Source organism: Callorhinus ursinus, unplaced genomic scaffold (genome assembly GCF_003265705.2).
Source record: "Callorhinus ursinus isolate GAN/ISIS: 27379988/994484 unplaced genomic scaffold, GSC_fseal_2.0 scaffold31, whole genome shotgun sequence".
Classification (NCBI taxonomy): domain Eukaryota; kingdom Metazoa; phylum Chordata; class Mammalia; order Carnivora; family Otariidae; genus Callorhinus; species Callorhinus ursinus.
In genome coordinates, this window is record NW_027397093.1 from 16,793,258 (window position 1) to 16,813,166 (window position 19,909).

Consider the following 19,909-nt stretch of genomic DNA (forward strand, 5'->3'; position numbering starts at 1 on the left):
ATGAAGCACTGCCATTTAGTGTTTTTAAAAATCTTTTGAAAGATGTACTATAAAATTATCTTAGCACAAATATAAAGGCTATGCACATGGTAATCTTGATCAAAGCACTATTTTCATTTGATAAAAATCTTAGATTCTCTAATAGCTTTTGCTGTTACTCTACAAATTCAGTTACGTCTCCTCTTTCTCAAGGATACACTCTTTTCTAACCTGAAATGACTTTCTAAATTAAGAAGACATGAAAAATTACAGATTAATAAGATATTAAAAAAGATGACTGGCATTTACAATAAAGTTGCCAATTTTACCTCAAAATTTAATTTTAAAGCTACTTTCTCTATTTCTTTATTGCTATCATGGTTTAACCTAAAATCATGTCTTATACCATGACTACTGCAATCATTTCCAATGCATCCTTGCCCCTTTGAAGTCAATCTATACACAGTATAGATTTTTTAAATGACCTTAAGAGAAAAAATGATTTTAAGGGAAAAAGGTCATTATATAATGATAAAAAGGGTCAATGTATCAACTTTTAAATTTCAAATTCTGACTGTTGCTAATATACAGAAATACAGTTGAGGGCGCCTGGGTGGCTCAGTTGGTTGGGCGACTGCCTTCGGCTCGGGTCATGATCCTGGAGTCCCGGGATCGAGTCCCGCATCGGGCTCCCTGCTCGGCGGGGAGCCTGCTTCTCCCTGTCACCCTCCCCCCTCTCATGTACTCTCTCTCTCTCATTCTCACTCTCTCAAATAAATAAATCTTTAAAAAAAAAAAAAAAGAAAGAAATACAGTTGAGTTTTAAATAATGATCATGTATGCTATAACCTCGGTCTAAGATCAAACTGAAGATTATTATTACTAGAAAATGTTAAGGCGATAGTAATTACGTATAGATTTCCTGTGGGCTTTCAGGACTGGTATCTTTACTGATTTGTAGAACTCTTTTGTACATACTTCTGTTATTAATTACTGTGTATTCTTCTAGATCTTAACCATAGAAATTTAATTCTGGTAAATGTTTTTGTTTTTATTTTCAATATTGTACTAGAGGTACTAGCCACTACAGCAGACAACAAAAACAAAAGGAATCTGTATTAGAAAGGCAGATATAAAGCTGTTAGTATTTGCAGTAGACAAGATCATCTAAGTAGAAATTTGACGGAAATGTCAAAAAAAACTACTAGAATTAAATGGTTAGATTAAATGGTTAATTATCTAGCATATTTAATATTTACTGAGCGCAAACTGTGTGCCAGGCACTTTTCCAGGCACCAACAAAACACTATACCACACAGTCAAAAAATCCCTGCCCCCCCACGGGGTTTATATTCTATATACAGGAAATAAAACAAAGTTAGATACAGAGGTTATTAAGAAGTGATTAAGTGTTTAAAAAAAAAACAGATTTGAATTAAGAAAGAACAAGATACTCTAACTGGAGAAAAAGCACTCCACACAGAGGGGTACAAGTGAAAGAACTGGAGGAGTGAGAAGGACCTGCCTGAGAAATACCAGGTGCCAGCTTCCATGGGCTTATTTATTAAGTTGTTTAAAAACAAAAACAGAACAAAGCACTAGACTTTCCCTAGAAAACAGAAGCTGACACTAAATGTCAGAAAGCACCTAAGAACCTCAATACAGGTTATAAGGGTCCAGAAAACTCTATTTTTAGTTGACATTAAAAAATATACAAAGAAGACATTCTCTAAAGCTCTGAAACCATACCTATCCGTGGCCTTGGAGTCCAGTCACTAGAGCTTGCATGTGAGGCTCTATCATCCTCATCACTTTCACAGGAATGAAAACCATTGGTGATTATTTCATCATCAAACAGAAGGTCATCTGCAAAAGAACCCAAAGTAACTCAAGGTGGCTGAAAACAATCTGCATCTACAATGTATGAAGATCTGTAACAGTTATGATGCAATGATTTTCACTGAATAAACCACTGAATATTCATTCATAGTGCCTAGGTTAAAAATGCCTCCTGGGTCAGCTTGCACCATTCATAGGAGTATATCCTCATCTTCATGGATTCTGCAAAGAATCTTAAAACTTCCAGTTCACCAAAATCTAGAAATAATTATGCTTAAAACACAAAAAGTACTAATTTACTTACACTGAATTTACAGATCACAATAGGAATTCATGAAACTTGTCAAAAACTTAAGTCATTCAAACATAACTATGACTACGCCCTTCTCTTGTATAACATACAAAGGTATATGCGTTATTCGTTTCCCATATTAAACTGTTTAGTGAAATCAAGGGTCAATTTACTAATCTAGACTTTAATGCACACGAATGGTCAAATGGTCCATTGATTGGATTTACTGATAAAGACGAACATCCATTCACGACAGAAACATCTCAGACTGAAAATATGAAAACCCTCAAAGATGACATGACATATACAACTAACACATCTGTTTTAGCATACCAGAAAAATGTCAATTCGTGTTTCAGGGTTACAGATAACGCACACACAAAATTACAACTAGCCTAAAAAACATTCTAAGTATATAATTAGAAAAAAAAAGTACTACTTATATTAAAAAGTCTTAAAGTGGGGCGCCTTGGTGGCTCAATCATTAAGCGTCTGCCTGCGGCTCAGGTCATGATCCCAGGGTCCACGGATCGAGCACCACATCGGGTTCCCTGCTCCGCAGGAAGCCTGCTTCTCCCTCTCCCACTCCCCCTGCTTGTGTTCCCTCTCTCGCTGTCTCTGTCAAATAACTAAATGAAATCTTAAAAAAAAGTCTTAAAGTACTATCATGCTCCATACCCAGCATTAACTGCACCAAAGAACTATAATGTCTTTTAGAAAAAGCCATGCTTTTCCAATTTTGCAGGCTATGACTTTAGAAACAGCTTTACTCCTTAAAATTTAAAACAAGTTTAAAAATAGAGGTCCTTAAAAAAAAAAAAAACCCAAAAATTGCACAGGTGTGTCAGTTTGCAAAGACAATTGCAAAAGGCTGATGCAAAGGACCAGCAAAAGTTGCAGATTTAACTGTGCAGGGAAGGGGTGTGGAAAAGCGGAAGATGTTCAACAAAGGCAATATGCTAAAAAGAGTAGGAGAGAGAAACTTTAAAACCAACTGCGGGAGCTTCGCCGCGCGGCGGCTGCGCAAAGCGCGAGGCCGCCCAGGAGGGCCGCGGAGGGAAGGAAAGAGGGAGCGGAGGGAGGGAGTACGCGGGCCGCTCCTGCAGCCCGGCCAGCAGCCGGGTAGGCACACAGTTGAGGCCCGTGGTGGGGACAGGGAGGCCCCAGAACCAGACCTGAGCCCGCAGCCCGCCTCAGAGAACCCCCCCCAACCCCACACCAGAAGGGGCCCCGAGAGAGGGAGGAGGGGATGCGCAGTCCCGGCCGCCCGCGCCCTGCGCACCTCGATACCCAATCGTCGCCGCCGCCGCCTCTTCCTCCTCGTCGTCGTCGTCGTCGTCGTAGAAGTCGTCGGCCGGCGGCGGCTCCCGGGATAGGCCCTGTAGGCCCGGCCCATTGTCTCCTTCCCCGGCCGTCGCCGCCTGGGCCTCCCGCTCCGCGCCCGCCGCCGCCGCCTCCCGCCACAGCGCCGCAGCAGCCGCGGGGCAGCCCCCGGTCGCCGCCGGCACCTCACGCTCAGTGGCCGCCCCACCGGGCTCGCCCGGGCTCCGCCCCAGGCCGGGACAGTCTCTTCGCGGCCTCTTGCGGAGCGGCTCCCCGGCGGGCGGCGACGCGGCCTCCCTCTCGGCCGCTAGCGCCGAGGGGGAGCCGCCGGGCTGAAGGGCGAGCGCCGCCTCGTCCGCCATCTTCCAACTGCCTCTCTGGCCCTTCTCCCTCGCCTCCTCTGCTCCCGCTCGACTCGCGGCACTGGCGCCCCCGCGGCTCCGGCTGCGGGAGATTTAAACCCCGTCACGTGACCCGGCCCTCATCGCCCCCGCCCTCCCGCCGCTCCCGCCACCCACGCGGGCCGGACCACAACACGGCGGGTCACGTGGTGGGCGGAGGCGGCGTGGGCTGGGAGGAAACGCGGCCCTACCCCTCTGCGGCAGGCGAGTCTAGCAGCCAAACTCGCCCGTTTCCCAACTTCTTTTCAAAACTGGCTTCAAATCCCTGTTGCCCGGATGGCTCAAGTTTTGGTTCACACTGCGCATTTCCACTTAAGTCTGAAGTGCACACCTTGCTTGCCTTAGTCTTTTCTAGATTTAAGCTAAGAGGTTAAAACTTAGTTCCTGAGAGGCGATGAGGAATGAAGCTGGCCAAGGCTTAGCTTCGTGAAATACGCCGGATAGTCTTGCTAACAGCATAAGTAGAGGATAAAAGACGCAGTTCACTCCTCACCCTCTTCACACCATTCTGACAGCTCCTCTTTGCTCCGTTTTCTTCTTGCTCCTGTCTTTAGCTGACTGCTCCCCAACCCCATCAGTTGCATGGTGGTGTAAATTGTCAAATCCTTAAAGGCAGGTGTTCGCCCTGAAAAACCTCTGACCTGGGGGGTTGGAGATCAACCTATCGGCTTTCCGGCCCCACCTTGGCTCCAAAGGTGTGTGAATTACCTTCTCTGAGTGTATTGGGTCAAGTGGGCGATAAGCAAAGAGCAGAATTAACCTGACTTGGCCCGTATACGCTTCTGACTTTGGGTTGGGATTTGAGATTCTTGCCTGCTAGCTTGAGCAATTTATTTGGCCTTTCTAAATGTAATATTCTCATCTCTAAAATGGTAATATTTTTAGGGTTGTAAGAATTGAGATACATGTAAGGTGAGGAGTACATAGTAGCTCAAAATATCAGTCCCGTAAATAAATGAATAATTAAAGTAGTTCCTTGCATACTAGAAGCCCCTCTACTCTTTAAAAAAAAAAAGGGGGGGGGGCGCCTGGGTGGCTCAGTCGTTATGCGTCTGCCTTCGGCTCAGGTCATGATCCCAGGGTCCTGGGATCCAGCCCCGCATCGGGCTCCCTGCTCGGCGGGGAGCCTGCTTCTCCCTCTCCCACTCCCCCTGCTTGTGCTCTCTCTCTCGCTGTGTCCCTCTCTGTCAAATAAATAAAATCTTTAAAAAAAAAAAAAAGAAGCCCCTCTACTTTCCACTTTCCCTGAAATTCCAGAATACTGTCACTCCCTATCTAGCCTTAGCTAAGGCATATTTAGAGCCAATGTTTGGTAGAGCGTCTGCCTCTGCAGTGCGGCATTAGAACCCCTTAAAGGATCTCTTCAAGTTTATAGTGAACCATACCTTAAGCTTATGGGGGCCTGCCTATACTGAGCCAATTGTGAAAATTTAGGCAAGCAACTTGTTTCTTTATTTTTTTTTTTAAGATTTTATGTATTCGAGAGAGAGAGAGAGAGAGAGCGAGCATGAGCAGGGGGAGCTGCAGAGGGAGAAGCAGCATGGGGCTGGATCCCAGGACCCCAGAATCATGACCTGAGCTGAAGGCAGACGCTTAAGGACTCAAGCCACCCAGGAGCCCTGTTTCTTCATTCTTAAAATAAATAAATAAATAAATAGAATGTTGAAAAGGTATTTCTAAGGTCCCATCCAAATCCAAAAGTTGGGAGTGCGTGGGTGGCTCAGTTGGTTAAGCCTCTGGCTCTTGGTTTCTGTTCAGGTCATAATCTCAGGATCATGATATGGAGCCCTGCCTGGGGCTCCCCACTCAATTGGCACCAGCTTGAGATTCTCTTCCCCTGCTCCTCCCTGGCTCACTGGTGCTGGTGCTCACATGTGCGCAGGTGCACGCTCTCTTTTTCCATCTCCCTCCCTCCCTCTCCTTCCCTCTTCCTCCCTAAAATAAATAAATAAATCCTTAAAAAATAAATAAATAAAAATAAAATAAATAAATCTTTAAATCCAAAAGTCATTGCACTTCAAAATTAAACTGAGAAACTTTCCCACCTAGTCACTTTTCATTTCTGAAAGTGATCCCTTTTGTTCTTGAAGCCTTGGAATCATATCTGAAGTATTCCTTCAGATTGATGCCCTCTAACCAATCCGTGACTGGATCCTGTTGTCCTTCCTTCCCTCCTACTCTCCCCAATTCCTAATTACATAGGCACCTCACCCTTCCTGGCTGACAGTCTTGACCCGTTCTCTCCCCCACTTTTTCTTCCTTAACCAACAAAATATTTCATAAATTGATTCTTAACCACATTGGTGGGATGTAATACATGAAATGTTGAGAGTCAGTATCCCATCAAAACTGAGAGAAAATTTGGGGTAGTTGCATGGCTCAGTCAGTAGAGCATGTGACTTTTTTTTTTTTTAAGATTTGTCAGAGAGAGAGAGAGTGCCCGCCCAGCCAGGGGGAGCAGGAGGCAGAGGGAGAAGCAGGCTCCCTGCTGAGCAAGGAGCCCAATGTGAGACTCCATCCCAGGGTCGTGACCTGAGCTGAAGGCAGACTGAGCCACCCAGGCATCCCAGAGCATGTAACTCTTAATCTTGGTGTTCTGAGTTTAAGCCCCACCTTGGGTGTAGAGATTACTTAACAATAACAACAACAAAAACCTACAAAATAAAGAGAACGGTTTACCTTTAAACAAAATTGAGAGAGAATTCCCAGCTTTTTTTGAGAAAGACATTTGTAAGCTTATGGACATCTGTTACTTATTCATTCATTCATTCATTTATATATATTGTACATCAAGGACACTTGCTGGTATTTATTAAATGCTATGTGATCAATATGATCGCTAATGTGCTGAAAAATCAGAGAGGGATATACATGACAGGTAGGATAAATGAGACACAAATGGTATTTAACAACAAAACAAAACCCTCTCAACTAGGCTTCTGGCCTACCAGTTGTTGAGAACTACTTGCCTGAAATTCAAGTCATTTTGAGTCCTTAAGGTTTGCAAGTTCACATTCAGGTTTTCAAACTTCCCCTGAATCTGACCTTGACCTTCTTGTAAATATTTTTAGCATTAGTATACTCTAACTTGAGTTTATCATTTTTAGGAAGCCATGTTTTTAAATAAGGAAGCTCTTTAAGTTCTCATATGGGATGATCTCCAAGCTACACAGTGCAAGATGTAGACCAGTATGTATAATATAATGCTATTTTGAAAAAAATAGATGGGGGAGTGTGGAAGGGAGACCATATATATGTATTTCCTTATATATGTAGAAAATAACTCTGAAAGCACTTAAATACATAAAAGTCTGCCACATATCTCTCATACTTTTTTGCCGGTGCCTCCTTCCCTAGAACAAGTGCTCTCTACTCCTTACTTAATACATTATAAAGCACATTCCCCTATTTCCTTTGTTAACTTATTTTTCTCTATGTTTTATTAATGGTCTCCCCCACCTAGAGCAGGAATTTTATTCATCCAGTTCACCTCTGTATCATCAGCTTTCTATGAGAGTAACTGGCACATATATTTATTGAATGAAAGAATAAATTAAGAATGTAAATGAATATTATTTCCATATAGGAAAAGAAAAAAAGAAAAAAAAAAGGCAAAGAAGCAAGACAAGGAAATTCAGTTTGTCCCCAGCACAGTTCAGGTGAGAAAGTTTGTGAAAGATGACAAGACGTTGATGGTACCTGGTTTGATAGGATGAACATAGATGCACCGGCCTGTGAGGTGTTTTCCAGCACCAACAACCAGTTCTCTGATTCCTCAGACACCACGTGGGTGTTCAACAACTTAACTCAATCCTGACACTAACTACCCAGAATTAGTAAAGACCTCACAGCTTCAGGAGTCAGTCTCACAGGACTGCCCCCCAATCAGATGCCAGTCACAAGTCTTAGAACTCCTGTACTTCTGACTGACTATAAATGGGGAGTTTGCATGGTACCCCCCTATAGTTCAAGAATTTGCTAGAATGGCTCACAGGACTCAGGAAGACATTACTTACATTTATAAAGTAAACGTTTACTCTGTACCCTTACAAAGATTAGAAATGAACAGCCAGATGAAGAGGTACCTAAGGCAGGGTGTGGAAAGGTCCTGAGCATAGGAGGTTACGTCCCTTTGGAGTTGAAGTGCACCACCCTCTCAGGATGTGAATCTGTACACCAGTTCACCAGTTTCCTCCTAATTGTTCAAGAGTCTTTATAGAGCTCAATCCGCAGCACACCCATACCCCGTCTTTGGAGACCTAAAGTGGGGCTGAAAGTTCCCACCTGCTAATCACTCATCTTTGTGGTGACCAGCCCCATCTTGAGGCTATCTGGGAGAACCCCCTAAGAACTACCTCATTAACATGAACTCAGAAGTGACAGAAAGGGGCTTATTATGAATAACAAAAAAAGCTCCTATCACTCAGGAAATTACAAGGGTGTTCTGTGTCAGGAATAGGGGACAAAGACAAAATATTTTTTTGTTATACCAATGTCATAGACTTCTGGCACTAGTCACTAAGATTTTTCACTTGCTTTCTAGTGCTAAGCCCCCTAAGCAGCCTTCAACAGTAATTTGGTTTCCCATATAGAATTTCCCACTGGGGAAAAAAATGTTTGAAGAGTTCAGTTCTATTAATATAAACAAATAAATTGGCTTTCTAGCTTTAATATCAGTCTCATATGACTACGATTTATTAGGGGAGTTAGTACCAACTCTGTGTCTTCTAAAAAAGTGGTATTGACAAAACTAGTTATTAATGTGGAAAAATATAGATTCCTACCTCACAGTAAATGCAAAAATTAATTCTAGGTGGACTGAGGATCCAAATTAAAAAATACAATAAGAATACCGTATAATTTGTAGCAAGAAAGATCTTAACTAGGATAGGAACCATTTAAAATATGTATTTCAGGGCACCTGGGTGGTTCAGTAGGTTGAGCATCCAACTCTTGATTTTGGCTCAGGTCGTAATCAGGGTCCTGAGATTGAGCCCTGAGTCCGGCTCCTCATTCAGTGTGGAGTCTGCTTAGAATTTCTCTCTCCCTCTGTCCCTGCTCCCACTCACACTTTCTCTAAAATAAATAAATAAATCTTTAAAAAAAATAATAAAATAAAATATATATTTCCCTGTATGGGCCACCAACAAAATTAAATAAAAAATAAAATTAGGGGTGCCTGGGTATCTCAGTCATTAAGCGTCTGCCTTCAGCTCAGGTGTCCTGGGATTGAGCCTGGGCTCCCTGCTGAGCAGGGAGCCTCTTCACCATCTCCAGGTCCCCCCTGCTGTGTTCCCTCTCTCCATGTCTCTGTCAAATACATAAAAAAAATCTTTACAAAAAATTTTTAAAAATTGAATTAAAAATGAAAAAATATATTTGAGTACCTAAAAATTTAAAATATGTTCAAATTTATTAGTAGTCAGAGATATGCAAATAAAACAATGAGGTGCCATTTTTCACTTCTTAGTAGGCAAACACAAAACAAATTTTATTGTTACCATCTATTGCATACCAGGCTATGGGGAAACTGATACTCTCATACATATGCATTGCGATCATAGTGTTGGAAAGTAATCTGGAATATTTATTAAAATTATAAACACACAATACGTTTCAAAACAAAATCCTATTTATCTTAACAAAATAAAAGTGTAAGACTATGAATGCCAGAATGTTTATTATGGTATAGATGTTGCAGGAAAGAAAGTAAAGAAACAATCCAGATGTCTTCATTAGGAAAACTGTTGATCAAATTATGGTGTACACCTATTATGGCATATTATGCAATCATTGAAAAGATCTACAACTGATCTTGAGAAATGTTTATGATACACTGTAACAAAACAAGTTGCAAAAAATGTGTATACTATGATCTTTTTATTATTTAATAAAGATCCCTTATTTATTATTTTTAAAACCCCTATATACCTATATACAAACCTATATATAAATATGGCTATAGGGGCACCTGGATGGCTCTGTCGTCAAGCGTCTGCCTTCAGCTCAGGTCAAGATCCCAGGGTCCTGGGATCGAGCCCCATGTCCGGCTCCCTGCTCAGGAAGCCTGCTTCTTCCTCTCCTACTCCCCCTGCTTGTGTTCCCTCTCTCACTGTCTCTCTCTCTCTCTCTCTCTGTCAGAAAATAAATAAAATCTTTTAAAAAAATTAAAAATAAATAAATAAATAAATATGGCTATAGAGGCTTGGAAAAAGTATAGAAAGTTACATGTCAAAATGTTAATACTTTAACATCCCTGATAGAGAGGGTAGGCATAAACGTAAGGGTTGAGGACACATCAATAAATGTTTCTTGCTAAAATTTCATGTATTAAAATGAGCATTTATGGGGCACCCGGGTGGCTTGTCAGTGAAGCGGCCATCTTCGGCTCAGGTCATGATCCAGGAGTCCTGGGATCATGCCACAGGTTGGGCTCCCTGCTCAGCGGGGAGTCTGTTTCTCTCTCTGACCCTCCCCCTTCTTGTGCTCTCTCTCTCTCAAATAAATAAATAAAATCTTTTTTTAAAAATGAGCATTTAGGGGCGCCTGGGTGGCTCAGTTGGTTAAGCATCTGCCTCAGGTCATGATCCCAGGGTGCTGGGATCGAGCCCCACGTCGGGCCCCCTGCTTAGTGGGGAGCCTGCTTCTCCCTTTCCCTCTGCTTGTCTCTCTGCCTACCTGTGCTCTCTCTCTATCTCTCTGTCAAAAAAATAAATAAAATCTTAATAAATAAATAAACATGAGCATTTATATATTAATTAATTAAAAGGAAATAATAATTTAATTTAATAAATATAATAATATACAAATATGGTAATATATAATAATAAATGTATAATATATAATAATGTGTGTAATATATAATGATAAACATATATAACATGCTACTATACTAATAAATACAATAATAATGTAAAATTAATAATAATTTAAAAGGAAAAGAGGAACCATTTTTTTTTAAGATTTTATTTATTTATTTGACAGAGACAGAGATAGCAACAGCAGGAACACAAGCAGGGGGAGTGGGAAGGGGAGAAGCAGGCTTCCCGCTGAGCAGGGAGCCCGATGTGGGACTCGATCCCAGGACCCTGGGATCACGCACGACCTGAGCCAAAGGCAGACGCTTAACGACTGAGCCATCCAGGTGCCCAAGAAGAACCATTTTTTGAAACTACAACCTGAGGGCTACACTCTGGGTTCTGGAGATCAAGTTAAGCTCCTCCCACTCTGTGAGGCCTCAGTGGTGGCTGACTTTCCAGTTGTACATTGCTTCTTTTTAAATTTCCTAGGTATAGGGGCACCTGGGTGGCTCGGTCATTAAGCGTCTGCCTTTGGCTCAGGCCATGATCCCAGGGTCCTGGGATTGAGCCCCCCATCAGGCTCCCTGCTCCACAGGAGGCCTGCTTCTCCCTCTCCCACTCCTCCTGCTTGTGTTCCTGCTCTCACTATCTCTCTGTCAAATAAATAAATAAAATATTAAAAAAAAATTAAGGGGCGCCTGGGTGGCTCAGTTGTTGAGTGTCTGCCTTTGTCTCAGGCCATGACCCCAGGGTCCTGGGATCGAGCCCCATGTCGGGGTCCCCACAGTTCCCTCTCTTGCTGTGTCTTTCTCTCTCAAATAAATAAATAAAATCTCTAAGAAAAAAAATTAAAAAAAAATTTCCTAGGTATAACCACAAGTTTAGCAGATGTTATTCTTTCATGGTTTCATGTATATTATTTTGTCTTTTGATTAGTTTATCACACGACTCTTGTACTTCCATACAGAACGTGAGTATTCTATACATTATCGAACACCATGTGGAGAGATGTGTGGGATGTCCAAACTAAAGCCAGCCTGCCTTCCACCAGCAATATAAAGATCTAGACCAGTGGCTCTCAACTGGGGCAATTTTGCCCCCTATCCTCCAGAAGATCTTTGACAATCTGAAGACATTTTTTGGTTGTCATAACCCAGGGGGGGAGGAAAGGATGGACTATGGACATTCAGCAGATAGAGACCATTAATACTGCTAAACATTCTATAACATAGAGGACAGCTCCTGACAACAGAGAGTTTTCCAGCCAAAATGTCAGCAGTGCCACAGTTGAGAAACTCTGTCCTAGAGTTTCAACCGCAAGGACAGGTGGTATTGGTTGGGACTCTAAGTGACAAAGATTCCCAAGGGGATGAGGGGGCAAGCTTTTATTAGCAAGGCCAGGTTAAAAAGTAGCATAGGCAGTGGGGTGCCTGGCTGGCTCAGTTGGTAGAACATGTAACTCTTGATCTTGGGGTTGTGAGTTCAAAGCTCCATGTTGGGTGTAGAGATTACTTACAAATAAAATCTTGGGGCGCCTGGGTGGCTCAGTCATTAAACGTCTGCCTTCAGCTCAGGTCATGATCCCGGGGTCCTGGGATCAAGCCCCACATTGGGCTCCCTGCTCTCCTTCTCCCACTACCCCCCACCCGCTTGTGTTCCTTCTCTCACTGTGTCTCTCTCTGTCAAATAAATAAATAAAATCTTAAAAAAAAAGAAAATAAATAAATAAAATATTTTTTTAAAAAGAAAGAAAAGTAGCATAGGCAGTGATTTTCAAACTTTGGTTTTTAGCAGCAGAATTTATCTATTGAATGATCTTAACTCTATTATATAATGTAGATACATTTCCTTTAATATTTAAAGGACTCCACCAATAATAAGAAAAAGATTGATAGCTCAGCTGAAAATGAAGAGTTCAGTTCATAGAAAAGGGAATGCAAATAGCTTTTAAACATGTGAAAGAGAAAGGAAAAAAAAGAAAGAAAAAATAAACATGTGAAAGATGTAAAATTTCACACAATGAAATGCCATTTTTCACATATCAAGAGAGTAAGGAACCAAAATTTGGCCATATGTTACATTGGAAAGGATGTGAAGAGCCAGGCCCACTTGTATAGTAATAGTAGACATGTAAGTTGGTACAATCCCATGCAAGGCAATTTGGCACTATTTATCAAAATGTAAAATGCAGGGGTGCCTGGGATGTCAGTCGGTTAAGCAGTTAAGCATTTGCTTTTGGCTCAGGTCATGATCTCAGGGTCCTGGGATGGAGCCCCATGTCTGGGCTTCCTGCTCCGAGGGGAGCCTGCTTCTTCCTCTCCCTCTGCTGCTCCCCCTGCTTGTACTCTCTCTGTGTGTGTCTCTCTCTCTCTGTCAAATAAATAAATAAAATCTTTTAAAAAATGTAAAATCCGTATGCCTTTTAATCTGGCAGTTTCAATTCTAGAAATCCATTTTATAGATATACTTGCATATTGTAAAATGACATATATGCAAGAACATTCATTGTGCCATTGTTTATACTAGCAAAAAGTTGGAAATACACTAATTGTCCATTAATGAGGAACTGGTTAAATGTTTTACCAGTACATATGTTTATATGCATATAAATTATCACTTAAACTCAGGAAGTGGGTAACAGAAATTGCTCCTAGGGAGGGCAAATGGGAGACTGAAAGACAAACGTATAAAGGAGTTTTTTTTTTTTACTATAAAATCTTTTGTGCCTCTTGAAGTCTTCACCATGTACATCATTACACATCACACATGTGTGTGTTAGTATGTCATACATTACATATCTTAAATATATAAAAGGAAGGCTGTTCTCATTGAAGTAGACTCCCCAAGTTTCCACCACAGCATCCCTCAAGACATCACTTATTTTTAAGGTCCTAAAAGAACATAGTAAATAAGCCACTGTCAGAGTTATGTTAGAGTAGACTAATTGCTGTAATAATAATCCATAGATTTCATTGGCTAAGTGCAACAAAACTTACTTTTCTTTCTTTCTTTTTTTTTTTAAGATTTTATTTATTTATTTATTCGAGAGAGAGAGAGACAGCAAGGGAGGGAACACAAGCAGGGGGAGTGGGAGAGGGAGAGGCAGGCTTCCTGCTGAGCAGGGAGCCTGATGCGGGGCTCGATCCCAGGACCCTGAGATCATGACCTGAGCCGAAGGCAGATGCTTAACGCCTGAGCCACCCAGTAGCCCCCAAAACTTACTTTTCATTCACACAACAATCCTACGTGGCTGCTCTTCATCAGATGGCTTTTGGGATCAGCTTCCTTTGAAAAGTGACCAAGAGACCCTTGTTCCTTCTATCCTGTAGTTCTGCCATTGGATAGGCAAAGGAAATTAGGTAACATCTGTTGAAAGGTTTTATGGGCCAGTCCTGGAATTGACACTACTCCTTCTCCCATTCAACTATCTAGAAACAGTCAAGTGGCTGCACACCAGGAAGCCTGGGAAATCTTATCTTTCAATGTGATAGAATGGAGTTGAGGGCAAACAGAAGACAATGACCAGGAGCCACTCATTATAATTTTTTTTTTCATTTAAGACAGGAAATACTTTATTCAAACCCATCGGAGAAAAGGACAGCTTGGGTCTGTAACAAAGCGTCATGTTTTGTTTTGTTTTGTTTTTAAAGATTTTATTTATTTATTTGAGTGAGAGAGAATGAGAGATAGAGAGCACGAGAGGGAAGAGGGTCAGAGGGAGAAGCAGACTCCCTGCTGAGCAGGGAGCCCGATGTGGGACTCGATCCCGGGACTCCAGGATCATGACCCGAGCCGAAGGCAGTCGCTTAACCAACTGAGCCACCCAGGCACCCCAAAGCGTCATGTTTTAATGCACAGGTCAGTAATTGTATATGAGGGTATACATATAAATTAACTGATCAGAGCACAACTTTCAATGTTCAAAACAGAATAAGCCTCCTTCTAAAAGCAGCACCTTTGTGACATTTTTGTTGTTGGGGGGAGGGGCAGAGCGAGAGAGAAAGAGAAAATCTTTTTGTTTTTTTTTAAAGATTTATTGATTTATTTTAGAGAGAAAGAGACCGCAAGGGGAGGGGAGCAGAAGAGGGAGAGACTCTCAAGCAGACTCCCCGCTGAGCACAGAGCCCAAGATCTGACCTGAGATCATGACCTGAGCCTAAATCAAGAGTTGAAAGCTTAACCAACTGAGCCACCCAGGTGCCTGACTTTGTGGGCACCTTCTCCTTCGCCTTCTCCTTTTACAGAATCCACACCAACCTTCTCATAATTCTTCTGAAGTGCAGTCATGTCCTCATAGGCCTCAGAAAAAGCTCCTTCCTCCATGCCCTCGCCCACATACCAGTGAACGAAGGCACACTTGGCATACATCAGGTCAGACCTGTGGTCCGGGCGAGCCCAGGCCTCGGTGATGGCTGTGGTGCTGCTCAGCATGCACACAGCTCGCTGCACGTTGGTCAGGTCTGCAGCAGGCACCACAGTGGGAGGCTGGTAATGAATGCCAACTTTGAAGCCAGTGGGGCACCAGATGGTACGCGTGGTCTGGACGGTGGCAATGGCAGCACTGACATCTTTGGGAACCACGTTGCCACAATAAAACAGGCAGCAGGCCATGTATTTACCATGGCCAGGGTCACATTTCCCCATCTGGTTGGCTGGCTCAAAGCTTGCATTGGTGGTCTGTGCAACAGAAAGCTGTTCATGGTAGGCTTCCTCAGCAGACATGATGGGGGCATAGGTGGCCAGAGGGAAGTGGATGCGGGGCTAGGGCACCGGGTTGGTCTGGAATTCTATCAGATCAACATTCAGGGCTCCATCAAATCTTAGGGAAGCAGTGATGGAGGACACAATTGGACCTATCAACCTATTCAGGTTAGTATAGGTTGGAAGTTCAATATCGAGGTTTCTACAATAGATGCCATAGACGGCCTCATTGTCTACCATGAAGGCTCAGTCAGAGCGCTCCAGGGTGGTGTGGGTAGTGAGGATGGAGTTGTTGGGCTCAACTATAACTGTGGAAACCCGGGGGGAGGGGGAGATGGGGCTGGGTAAATGGAGAACTCCAGCTTGGACTTCTTGCCATAATCCACAGGGACATTCCCTCAGCAGGAAGGTAAACCTGGAACCAGTTCCCCCTCCAGAGCTGTGGCACTGGTTTCCAAATTCAGTCCAAGACAAGGTCAATGATCTCCTTGCCAATGGTGTAGTGCCCTCGGGCATAGTTACTGGCAGCATCTTCCTTGCCTGCAATGAGCTGCTCAGGGTGGAAGAGGTGGTGGGCAGTGAGTGCTAGTGCAAACCTCATCAGTGACTGTGGGTTCCAGGTCTACACACACGGCCCTAGGCACATGCTTGCCAGGACCTGTCTCACTGAAGAAGGTCTTGAAGGGGTCATCTCCTCCCCCAGTGGTTTTATCCCAGCAGCCACTGCCAATGTGGACACCAGCCTGGCTGACGTGGATGGAGATGCATTCATGCATGGTTGCTGCTTTGGGGCTACCGAGCAGATGGTGGAGAGAAAGAGGAGAGTTGGTTGTTTCTTATAGCGTGACTCAGGCAGTTGATGTAAGAGAACCTCCACTCATTATAACTTTATAAAGAGTTTCCAGAGGGCACCGCCTGGATGGCTCAGTCCGTTAAGCATCCGGCTCTTGATTTCAGCTCAGGTCATGATCTCGGTTGCGAGATCAAGCCCCGCATCGGGCTCCACACTCAGCAGGGAGTCTGCTTGAAATTCTCTCTCTCTCTCCCTCTCCCTCTGCTCCCCCCCCTCACTCTCAAAATGAATAAATAAATATTTTTTAAATTTTATTTATTTATTTGAGAGAATGAGAGAGAGAGAGAGAGAGAGCATGAGAGGGGGTTGGGTCAGAGGGAGAAGCAGACTCCCTGCCAAGCAGGGAGCCCGATGTGGGACTTGATCCCGGGACTCCAGGATCATGACCTGAGCCGAAGGCAGTCGCTTAACCAATTGAGCCACCCAGGCGCCCTGAATAAATAAATCTTAAAAAAAGAGTTTCCAACTAGCCTTTCACGGAATGCATCCACTTCTTTTATGGTGTGTTTTGATGAACAGAAGCATTAATTTTAACATAGACTAATTTATCAGTCTTTTTGTTCATACTAGGTTGTTTGTGTTCTTCCCCCTTTTTTTCTACTGAGCTATAATTGACATATAACATTGTATCAGTTTTAGGTGTACAACATAATGATTTGATATATGCATATATTGCAAAATGATTACCAGAATAAGTTTAGTTAACATTCACCACCACACATAGTTACAAAATTGTGTGTGTGTGTGTGTGTGTGTGTGTGTGTGTGTGTGTGATGAGCTTTTAGCTTTACTTAACCTGACCTGAGCCAAAGGCAGACGCTCAACTGACTGAACCACCCAGGCACCCCTTTTCTCCACATTCTCGTCAACACTTACTATGGCTTATCTTTTTGATGACAGTCATTCTAACAGGCATGAGGTGATATCTCATTGTAGTTTTGATTTGCATTTCCCTGATGATTAGGGATGTTGAACACCTTTTCATATACCTCTTGGCCATCTGTATGTCTTTTTTGGAAAAATGTCTATTCAGATCCTCTGCCCAGTTTTTAATTGGATTGCTTGTTTTCTTTTGAGTTGTATGAGTTTATTTTTTAAATTCATATTTTGGATATTAACCTCATCAGACATGTGACTTGCAAATATTTTTTCCTATTCAGTAGGTTAACTTTTCATCTCATTGATGGCTTTCTTCGCTATACAGAAGGTTTTTAGTTTGATACAGTCCCACTTGTTTATATTTGCTTTGGCTGCCTTTGCTTTTGGCGTCAAATCTAAAAAAATCATCTCTAAGACTAATGTCTAGGAGCTTACTCCCTGTGTTTTCTTCTAGGAAGTTTATGGTTTTAGGTTTTATGTTCAAGTCTTTAATCCATTTTGAGTTGATAATTGTGTATGGTAAAAGATAGTGGTCCACTTTTATTCTTTTGCATGTGGCTGTCCAGTTTTCCCAACGCTATTTATTGCATGTGGCTGTCCATATTCCCAACATCTTTCCCTACTGTATATTCTTAGCTTTTTTGTCATAGTGTTTTAATTTGTCTTGTAAGTTCTCTCTATATTTTGGATTAAAGTCCTTTGTTGGTTATGTGATTTGCAAATATTTCTCCCAGTCTGCAGCTTGTCTTTCATTCTCTTGGATCCCTTTATGGAGCAGAGATTTTTAATATTACTGAAGATCAATTTATAATTTTTTTATGAATTTTGATGTTGGAATTATATCTAAGAACTCTTTGCTTAACCCAAGGCCACAAATATTTTCTTACATTTTTCTTCCAGAAGTTTTTTAGTTGTACACTTTAAATTTTTTTTAAAGATTTTATTTATTTATTTAACAGATAGAGACATAGCAATAGAGGGCACACAAGCAGGGGGAGTGGGAGAAAGAGAAGCAGGTTTCCCACGGAGCAGGGAGCCCGATGCGGGGCTCGATCCCAGGACCCTGGGATCATGACCTGGGCCGAAGGCAGAAGCTTAACAACTGAGCCACCCAGGCGCCCCTGAACCACTCTAAATTTAAGTCAACTTCATTTGGGCTAGTTTTTGTATAAAGTATATGAAGTATGGGTCATGGTGTTTTTTGTTTTTATTTTCCTACTTTTTGCCTGTTTGTTCTATTTGTATCTATTTGTTCCATCACCACTTTTTTAAAAAAGATTTTATTTATTTATTTGAGAGAGAGAACATGCGCACAAGTTGGGGGACAGAGGGAGAAGCAGACTCCCTGATGAGCAGGGAGCCTGATGTGGGTCTGGATCTTGGGCTTCGTCATGGGCTCCATTGCAGGCTCGATCCCAGGACCCTGAGATCATGACCTGAGCCGAAGGCAGACACTTTACCAACTGAGCCACCCAGGTACCCCCGTCACCACTTCTTGAAAATACTATCTTTTCTCTGTTGAATTAACTCTGCACTTTTGTCAAAAATCAATTGTGGGTTTTTTGTGGGTCTCTTCTGGGACTCTATTCCGTTCCATGGATGTATATGTCTTTCATCAAAACTATACCATCTTGATTGTATAACTTTATAGTAAATCTTAAAATCTGGTAGTAGCAGTCCTTCAACTTTGTTCATCTTTAAAATTGCTTGGGCTATTCTAATTCCTTTGCCTGTCCATATAAAATTTTATATTAAGTTTGCTCATACCTATCTAAAAAACCAGGCTGGGATTTTGACTGTGATTCCATTGAATCTTTAGATCAGTTTGGAGAGAATCAACATCATAACAATAGTGAATGTTCCAATATTCCAACCAGCATATTTTCCTGTTTATTTAGATCTTTAATTTCTTCCATCAGTGTTTTGCAGCTTTCAGTATACAGATCTTGCACATATTTTGTTAGACTTATACCTAAACATTTCATTTTTGGGGTGCTATGGTAATTTTTAAATTTCAAATTCTAATTGTTCATTCCTAGAATATAAAAATGCACTTGATTTTTAATATTAACCTAGTAATCTGTGACTTTACTAAACTCACTGGTTCTAGGAGTTTTTTAGTCTGAGAATAGAGACAGTTTTATTCTTTTTTTTTTAAAGATTATTTATTTATTTATGTATTTATTTATTTGAGAGATTGAGAGAGAGAGAGAGAGAGCATGAATGGGGTGAGGGGCAGAGGGAGAAGCAGACTCCCCACTGAGCAGGGAGCCCAATGCGGGGCTCAATCCATGGACTCTGAGATCATAACCTGAGCAGAAGGCAGATGCTCAACCAACTGAGCCACCCACGCGCCCCAGTTTTATTCTTTCTTTTGAAATCTATATGCCTTTTCCTGTTTTTGCCTTATTGCACTGGTTATAATTTCCAATGTTTAATGTGAGTAAAGAGAGCAGACATCCTTGTCTTTTTCAGACGTTAGGAGGAAACATTCAGTCTTTCCTATTATGTGTAATGTTAGCTGCAATGTTTTGTAGACTTTCTCTCTCAGGAGAAGGAAAGTCCTTTTATCCTTAGTTTGCTGAGAGATTTCTTTCTTTTTTTCATTTTTTTTAAAAAATGTATTCATTTGAGAGAGAGAGAGAGAGAGCATGAGCAAGGGGAAGGGTCAGAGGGAGAGGAAGAAGCAGACTCCCTGCCCAGCAGGGAGCCCCACTCAAGGTTCAATCCCAGGACCCTAGGATCATGACCCAAGATAAAGGCAGACACCTAACTGAGCTACCCACATGCCCCAAGAGGTTTTTTTTTTAAATCAAAAATAAGTGTTGAAATTTGTTAGATG

General features: G+C 42.1%; 1 protein-coding gene and 1 pseudogene across 1 annotated transcript in view; both read right to left on the bottom strand.

Moving 5' to 3' along the window:
* SIRT1 (sirtuin 1) overlaps window positions 1-3,891 on the bottom strand; it is a 29,663-nt gene extending 25,772 nt beyond the window's left edge. Inside the window, exons 1-2 of the mRNA XM_025850292.2 lie at window positions 3,393-3,891; window positions 1,729-1,845 (exon numbers count right to left, since the gene is read on the bottom strand). Of these exons, the coding sequence (XP_025706077.1) occupies window positions 1,729-1,845; window positions 3,393-3,795 (520 nt within the window). The 5' untranslated portion in view covers window positions 3,796-3,891. The remainder of the gene's footprint in view (window positions 1-1,728; window positions 1,846-3,392) is intronic.
* Window positions 3,892-4,021: 130 nt separating this feature from the next.
* On the bottom strand, window positions 4,022-16,111 carry LOC112807384 (tubulin alpha-1A chain-like; annotated as a pseudogene).
* Window positions 16,112-19,909: the final 3,798 nt, after the last annotated feature.